At 42.3% G+C, this 8867-nt stretch overlaps 1 protein-coding gene across 1 annotated transcript; it reads right to left on the reverse strand.

Moving 5' to 3' along the window:
- Nucleotides 1-7299, reverse strand: STMP1 (short transmembrane mitochondrial protein 1). The gene is made up of 3 exons (XM_032207840.1): nucleotides 7213-7299; nucleotides 2764-2817; nucleotides 1-692 (listed from the first exon to the last, which is right to left on the reverse strand). Exons 1-3 carry the CDS (start codon nucleotides 7225-7227, stop codon nucleotides 612-614), a joined length of 150 nt encoding a protein of 49 aa, XP_032063731.1. The 5' UTR covers nucleotides 7228-7299; the 3' UTR covers nucleotides 1-611.
- Nucleotides 7300-8867: the final 1568 nt, after the last annotated feature.

An 8867-nucleotide genomic window follows, 5' to 3' on the forward strand; every position in this document is an offset into this window, starting at 1 on the left:
TTAAATTAGACAACCTTTTATGCCTTCTGGAATCGTCAGAGATAGCACAAATTTTACACTGGTAGAAGTGATCACTTAACATAACGGAAAAAGCAGAAACTTCTCCCTCCCCCCAAGTTCATAGCTTGATAAATTAACTTTATTGTTGCACCTCTCAGGAAGTTCTCATCTCAAATGGAATGCAGATCTTAAGAAGTACCCACAATAAATTACAAGAAACCCTGAAAGTTAATTCATGATGCATTTAATTTCTTTTGTGGTATTCTAAGACTTAGGGTATTACAAAGTATGAGGTATACATAATAATAGGACTAACACTATTCTCCAGTTGGATCAGGTAAAAATGTGCTATAAAATATTAGGAAAAGCAATAACGAAAAGTACAAGTGATCTTATCCAGTCATATTGTTGCAAATCCAAAATTCTGAAACCCTTGAAAATCAGTCCCACAAAAAAGTTCATGGTTGCTTTTTCAAAACAGGACATTCTGGCTCTAGGAGACTAAAAGCGGAGGAAGCTCCCATGCCAAACCTCTACTTGATCTTTGTTGCCTGAAAGGTAAATTGCATCCTTGATGCATGCACAGAGGTGACTTGGGTAACACCGGTCCCTTAGGACTTGTCGCTGGGAGGTTTCTTCTTAGCTTCCACATCCTTCTTAAAATCTTCAAGCTTCTTTGCAATGTTAGGAATCTTTAAAGACAAAAACAAGAAACAAATAACAACAACAACAAAAAATGAGTTACGTGATCTCATGAACTTCAGCGGGTAAGACCATACCATAAACACAGAAATTCTAAAAAGTTTATACTGCTTTGTAATAGACACTTGCTCCCAGGATCTGTTACTTTGCACAGATTTTGTTAAAAGCAACGTAGCCTCAAGCAAACAGCAGAAGAAAGCACCTCACATGGGACTTTGGGAAATATTTTGGAATAGGCAGACTGCTAAGAAAAAACATCAGCCAGTGTTGATGGGAACAGGAGGGAGGAAAAGAAATCACTTCAGAAGAAATTCAGTAAGACCAGTCTGGCTTCCTCACTGAAAGAGAATGAACTGCCAAAGAGTAAGTGATTCAATCACTGATGCACAGGCTTTAATAATGACTTTCAGAGGGAAAATTAGATTGTACTATACTGGTCCAAGAAAAAAAAAAAAAAAAAAAGGAGAAAAGAGATGCTTAGTAACAGCCAATATGTTTTAAAATAATCTGTGAAGAAGTACATCTGCTGGCCCATTTTGTGGGCACCAAAATTCCCCACCGGGGAAGTTTACTGCATTGCAAATTGTCAAGCTTTTGCAGCTTCATACTTGAATGAAAATTCAATTTGCTGCTTTTGAAATTCAAAGCTTCAGCTTTCATTTAAAAACAAAAGCATTTTTAAAAGGAATCTAACAGTATGTTTGGACAACTTGGGGGGCAAAAGAAAGGAACTTTTAAAGGAACTTTTAAAGGGGATGGAAAAGATTAACTTATGACTCCGACCTAAATTTGGAATCAACATAGGATTTTACAAGTGAACTAATTAAATGAAACCAAAATTTTCACTGGTATTTATGAAGAAAATCATGGACTTTTACTTCAGTTGTACCCTGACCACAGCGAAGGATATTCAATCCAAACAGACTACAGACCTCTGGTTGGATGGTTTGAGGATGATAGTACAGGAAATGTCAGAAGTTCCTCTCTTCCCTATTTTTCAAACTTAAGCTCCTTTTGAGAAAGCAAAATTAAAAGCCCAACCCTTAACAGGTCTGACATCTAAAATAAACCAAGAGAAGTACATTGTTATCAGCAGAACTCTCCATATGCTTATAATTAAACACACACGCATATCATTGCAGAATTAGCATCTCATGACGACAAGTTCATCTTAGAAGTTATCTAAGAAAAATAATTCTTGATACCAGCAATAAAATTACCATTGCCAGTTACCAAATTACCACTGCAGGTCAGCATTACATTATCAGGGAACCATTTCCTCCAAATCAAAAGCAGAAGTCCCCCTCTTGTGGCTACACATCATTAGTGCTTCCAGAAAAACACTATACTATGCTTACAATACAAAGTGATACACAATACATTCTTTTGACTGCGTTTTCCTAACTTTGTAAAAAATATTGAAAAGAAAAAGCTAGTATAGATTATAAAAGAAAGGGGAAAAAAGTATGTTAAAATTCAGTAACTCCTTTAGCCCGCAAGCAGTTAAGCGGAACTGGTCTTATAAGGGATTCTACTTACTCTGCAGAAACTGAAAGCTTGTATTGAAAACTTGGCTGTAAATCTTCTTTTCTAACTCTGAGAAAACTCTCAGTCAGACAAAGACAGAAAGACTGCAGATCAGTGTACTGTTTGAAATAGAAGCAGGTACTGAAATCTCCCAGACAGCTGGCTAGACTTTTTCTATTTCTCCTGCCTCTACCTATGTAGATGTCTGGTTACAATATCTGTGCTCTGGGTCCCCAGTATTAGTTAAGGCTCTACCCATTACTACATGTCTACCCACAGACAAGTGAAATTCAGAAAGAAGCTAGCTCTTTGTGGTTCCATCTAAATCTGAGTTTATCTGTAATTACGGTTTGTATTTTTTTGTATTTGTATTCTACTCAAAACCAATTTGTATTCTATTTGTATATCAATTTGTATTCTATTCAAATCCAATAAAACAACAAAATTAAGATGGATTCAATTTTGATTGAAGTAAAACATCCTTATATTTTCAATTCAGATTAAATTCAATTCTGAGAATGCAAAGATACTTACATCATAGTTCTGAGCCAGATACATCCCAACCACATTGCCAAGAGTAAAACCAAGCTGAAAAGGGAGAAAGAAAAGAATTGTTAGCATCCTATCAAAAGCACATCGGTTGAGGAAAGAAAAAAAAAAAAAAGGTGAAAAGTAGAGTTTCAATTTTAGTTGTACTTTTGTGCCCTTCTTCCAAAGGCAGACACAATTTTACCCAGTCACTTCTCTAGGAAAACCTTAACTGGGTTGTATTTTGGAAATAATGGTGTGTTTTAAACACAATTCTCCAAGACTGGATAAGGCTATGATCATCTTTGTAAAGTTATTTGCAAACCCATAAAGGCAGTAACTTGGGAAAGTACAACTACATAGCAGCAGGGACCCACATTCCTCAGAGGTCCTTGTCCACAACTGAAAAGCTTACATCAATACCTCAGTAAAACAATACCTGAGTAAAACTCAGCACTGGGGAAGAATACACACACAGAATGATGCAACACATTAATAATACAATAGCAACAAAAAGATTTGCAAGCTGGAATCGCACAACAGAGGCTCTGACAGCAAAAAGATCTCAGCCTCAAGTTAAAAGGTGTTCCCCCATCAACTTCAACTGATGCAAAACTGTACTGTCACTGATGGGCAGCTGGCTTCCCATCCCTCTCCACTTTGCTCCAGTGCAGTACTGCTGCTACTTCTCTTCTGCAACCACCAGGCCCCTTGGACCTCAGAAGATAAGCTTTACGCCAAATCTACTCTGATCTAGGGGCTCCTCTAAGGCAGGAAGGCATTGCTGGAATGTGTGCAGGGCACAACCTATTTTGACAACTGCAAACTCGTAGTTGCTTGAACGCTGTCTGTGAAACTGTACTCTGGAAGGAGAGCAAGAACAAAATGGAAGCACAGTTCTCATCTTCTTCCCGTGCTTGCCAGTCAAAGAAAAGCCTCAAGTGGACGGTGACATGTTAGATCGATGAGCAGAGGCCAATGGAATGAGGTTCAATATGGCTAAGTGATGTGTCTTGCACTTTGGCCACAACAACCCCATGCAGTACTACAGGCCTGGGGCAGAGCAGCTCAAAAGCTGTTCACAGGAACAGGATCTGGGGTTCTGGTCGATGCTTGCCTGAACATGAGCTGTCAGTGTGCCCAGGTGGCCAAGAAGGCCAACGGCATCCTGGCTTGTATCAGGAATAGTGTAGCCAGCAGGACCAGGGAGGTGATCATCCCCCTGTACTCTGCTCTGGTGAGGCCACACCTTGAGTACTGTGTTCAGTTTTGGTACCCGCAGTACAGGAAAGACATTGAGGCTCTGGTATGTGTCCAGAGAAGAGCTACAAAGACGTTGAAGAGCCTGGAACACAAATCCTATGCAGAGGAGTGGCTGAAGGAACTGGGGTTGTTTAGTCTGGGGGAAGAGGAGGCTCAGCAGAGACCTTATTGCTCTCTACAACTCCCTGAAAGGAAGGTGTGGGGGTCTGCCTCTTCTTGCAGATAACTAGTCATAGGACTACAGGGAACGGCCTCAAGTTGTGCCATGGGAGGTTTAGGTTGGAAATGAGGAGACATTTCTTCTCAGAAGGAGCAGTCAGGCATTGGAATGGGTTGCCCAGGGAGGTGGTGGAGTCACCATCCCTGAAGGTGTTTAAAAAAAAAAACGCTGGATGTGGTGCTTCGGGACATGGTTTAGTGAGTAATGTTGGTGTGTGGGGGGGGGGGGCAGTTGGAGCAGATGATCTTGGAGGTCTTTACCAACCTTAATGATTCTATGATTCATTTTGCAAGGGAAAGAAATTCCTCTCTTCAAATGCAGATGATGAAATTTTCACTCAGCAGCTCTAAAAGGCTCTGGATATTTTTAATTGTTACACACCATAATAAGGACACACTATACTATAAAAGTTCATTTGACTGTTTTGGAAGTAGAGACTACTAATACTGTGCCTCCATTCATTCTCAGCTGAGGCCAATTCTATTTAAGAAAATTATTATTACTCAGGCACTGCTGCCAAAATAAGACTATTTTAAGAAAATTAAAACCACTGTCCACAACAACTTTCCCATCATGTCTGAGTAGACATCTTTTCCAAGACCAAAGTGGTATACAGCACAGCTCATCTTTTCAGTGACTCAGATTCCTTAAGTAGCACTGGTGAAAAGTTAGCTACAGAAAATTAAAATCAGTTGAAAGCTGCCCCATGAACCATGACTGCAATAACTTCAGTAATTTTTTCCATACTTTTGATCTTATTGTCTGTTTGTAATTACTTTTTAAGGATCATAGTGTTTATAATTTACAAAGAAGCGTAGTTCTTTTTGTGGGTGCTGCATCGGTTATAATTTGCTGTTGTAGTTTTAATTATCAGTTAAAGAATTATTCAGAGACATTAACAAATGTTGCACTGAAGTAAACCAGTCTTGTGATTCCTCTTAATGTAGTGGGTCATTGTAATAGAAACAAGTTTCCTCTGTCCCCAGCATACATATCTTCAGGAATTCACTGGAAAACACAAACTAGATCCTAGCAGGTTTCTAGACTTTTAACCTAGAATAGTTCCAAAGATGGGACAACTATCTCTTGTTCTGCTATGTGGTAAGCCTTATTTGGTACATATGGTACTGACATTAGGACACCTTTTCAGTATGCTCTTTTACTGAAAAGTCTGCTCTAGAATGAAATGCTAATCTACCCAGTTACATTTACTTCAATAGCTGACAATTCAAACAGTGGGAAAAAATCTCAGTATTTAGACTTCAAAAAATTTGGACTGCAAAATATAAAGGCAATTAAAGTTTGCGTATTAATTAAGGACAATAAAGCTTCTGAAAGTTCAGGGTCATCCAATTTCTACCCAGCATTTCGAGACATATTTTAGGCAAATGCCTAGTTAAGTTATGCTTAACTCCGGGTAACAAAAAAATAAGGTTGTCAAGATTATCCCTTTATCTCCCTGTTACAGCCCTAACAAGGGAGAGCAAAAGTCAAACACCCAATCTACACTCAAAGAAGAAAAAAGCTCAGAATTAACTTATCTTTTTTCAAACTTTCAGGCACTAATTGAGATGTCATAATGAGGTTTTTATCTAGAAACTGAAAAAAAAAAACATTAACAGCAAGCAAAGAGTTGATAAACACAAACTTTGAGACTGGCTAGGCGTATTTACTGTTACTGAGTATTTTCAGTTGAGTGGAGAGACAACTAAAGACTGCTACAGAAATTACTGAGGCTTTCATATCAACTTATTGTTACATTTTGTTTTGAAGTTGAGATACGAAATGGGTCTTTTTATTCATTCCATAGAATCACAAAAGGCTGTCTCAACTTAGAAAGGGCCGTCTCTTCTTGTCCTTATCAACACTTTGTATGAAACTTACTAACCAACAGACTTACTCTTCCCTATTAAAGCATTAAAGGATACCACTAATTGTTTGTATTGACTGGGAAGCATCTGAACAAAACTGAAAACCTAGAGCACCACCACCACCCTCAATGACACACAGAACTAGAATTAAAAATGGGAGACTGTTTCTGTACTTTGTTACAACAGAGTATATCTTCTTTATTTGTGGACAGGTAATTTATTTTCTGAATTGACAGTAAAAATTAAATATTTAATTAAGTATTTAGTTAAGAGTTGACAGGCTTCCAACCTTAGACATCCAGAAGAGTTTAGGGAAGCATAAAGACAGAAAGGAAAATAAGAGAGAAAAATAATATAAATAAATAAATAAATGATCTATTAAATAGATGGGGATTTAAAGAAAGGCAGTAATGAAACATTATCACTTGCCATAACTTAAACACACACAAAGAAGCACCTCCACTGATGAATTTTTAGAGGTGTGCAAAATGGCAAGGGCTGAAAGCGACTGCTCTCCCAAAAGGAGGGAGGTCCATGTATGCACTAGTACAGAGGCATTTGAGCAGCCAGAGGTTACCACCGTGAGCAAGGAAAATTTGCTGAATCTTAAAGACAAACTAAGGGCATGATTTAGATATAAACAAGACATAACATCCTTATTTTCAGAGAAACAGAGCAAAGCCACCCTGCAGGGAGCTGAACCGCAGCCGGCACCGTACGACAGAGAAGCTGAGCACCCGTGCAGCTCCCTGACAAAAAGGGGTGCGACCGGAACGGCCAGGATCGCCCTTAAGGAGCGGGAGAAGAGAAACTGCAGGAAACCACCAACACTAGGACACCGTGCTCGCAGCTTCGATCAACTCGGTCTCCCTGTGTTGACAGCGCTGAGCCGGGAGGCTCCGCGGCGAGGCTGCTCGGCCACAGGCGCTGGCTGCACACCCCGCATCTCCTCCACCGCCAGCTCCTGCGAGCCTCCCACGCGCGGCCCCCCCGCCGCCCCCGCCCGCCCTGCGGCGCAGCCCTCAGCCCGCCGCCCCGGCCGCCGCCTCGCTCCGCCCCGCCGCGAAATGGCGGCGCCGCCGCTGCCCGGCGGAGCCTTACCAAGAACTGCAGCATGGCGCCCGCCCCTTCTGCCTGCCTGCCTGTCTGCCTGCCTGGGAAGTCAGGCGGTCGGCAGCGGCTCCTCTTCCGGGTCCCGGCCCGCCCTCATCGCCGCGGGGACGGGTGCGCCCACCAACGCCCCTGGGCGGCCCCACAGTCTCGGTCCTCGTCTTGGGCTTCCCCGGCAGGGCAGAGGCTTGGGGAACGCTTCCACCAGCCCCCTGCCGCTTTGGGGGATAAGGATGGAGCAAAGCGGGCCACTGGCCGCCTTCTGAATGCCTTCTTAAACACGGGGAGGTGTCTGGTGGCAGCCATCCAGCCTGCCACTGCTGAAATGAGAATCCGAGTAAATACAGAAAAAACAAATTTGAGATGGAGGCTTTAGGGAAACTCAAGATGCAGGCGAAATCATGAATGATTTGGGCGTCCTGCTTCAGTGCCTCTGGAAATCTCGGCTTCCCATGCCAATGCTGAAAGAAAGGTTTTCAGGCGTGAAAATACAAAAAGAAAAAATGCAGAAGAGGCTGTACTTTAGCACTTTGGAATTTCCAAAAGGGAATTTCAAAATGTGGAATATTACTGAAAGTACAGAGGGCTGTATTTGGTTGACAGAAGTATCTGTTCACTCAGCACTTTCTAGACCATGTGTAAAGTACCACAGCCAGGTTTGGGGCCTCCAGTGCAGGAAAGACACACAAACTAGAGGGAGCTCGGTGGAGGGCTACTGAGCTGGTCAGGGCTGGAGAGCGGATGTTGAGGGAGCAGGGCTTGGTCAGCTGAGAGGAGAGGTGGCTGGGGACACCTAACATCACCCCTTCAGGGCCTACAAGGGGTTGGCGCTTAGACAGATGCAGACCCTTCACAGCTGAGTGGATCAGAGACAGGGGGACAAGCTGAAACATGAGATCTTGGCAGGATTTAAGGACACACTGTTTCCTCATAGAAGCATAGTAACATTAAGGTTGGACCTCCAAGATTATCTGGTCCAACCATACCCCTACCACCAATATCACCCACTAAACCATGTCCCTAAGCACCATGTCCAAACTTTCCTTAAACACCCCCAGGGACGGTGACTTCACCACCTCCCTGGGCAACCCACTCCAATGTCTGTCCAATCTCTTTCTGAGAAGAAATCTAATTTCCAACCTAAAGCTCCCCTGGCGCAACTCAAGGCTGTCTAGTCCTTCTAGTCCCTCTAGTCCTGTCGCTGGTTATCTGCAAGATGACGCTTACCCCCAGCTCCCCACAAGTTCCTTTCAGGTAGTTGCAGAGAGCAATAAGGTCTCCCCTGAGCCTCTAACCCAATACTCCTCAATCAGGAGAAAGTCTTCCTCTCTCCAGATTTTCTTTCGTTTCTGGTCTCAGTAGTGTTTGGGGGCTAGCTTTAGCAGTGAAGACTGAAGCAAAGAAGGCATTCAGTAACTCCTCCTTCTCTGTATCTGCCATTACCAAGGCACCCACCTCCTTTTGTGCTCAAGGCAGCGCACCCACATTTTCCTTAGTCTTCCTTTTGCTACTGATGTATGTGAAGAAGCCCTTCTTGTTGTCCGTGATGTCTCTTTGTAAATTTAATTCTAACTAGGCCTTGGCCTTTCTCATTGCACCTCTGCATTCTCTGACAATATTCCTATATTCTACCCAAGTGGTCTGCC

Source organism: Aythya fuligula, chromosome 1, assembly GCF_009819795.1.
Source record: "Aythya fuligula isolate bAytFul2 chromosome 1, bAytFul2.pri, whole genome shotgun sequence".
Lineage (NCBI taxonomy): Eukaryota > Metazoa > Chordata > Aves > Anseriformes > Anatidae > Aythya > Aythya fuligula.

Excerpts from the sequence above, each read along its gene's own strand:
- STMP1 (XM_032207840.1), bottom strand. Across the intron at positions 693-2,763 it reads ATCTGGCTCAGAACTATGAT|ATTCCTAACATTGCAAAGAA; the intron begins GTAAGTATCTTT and ends TTGTCTTTAAAG.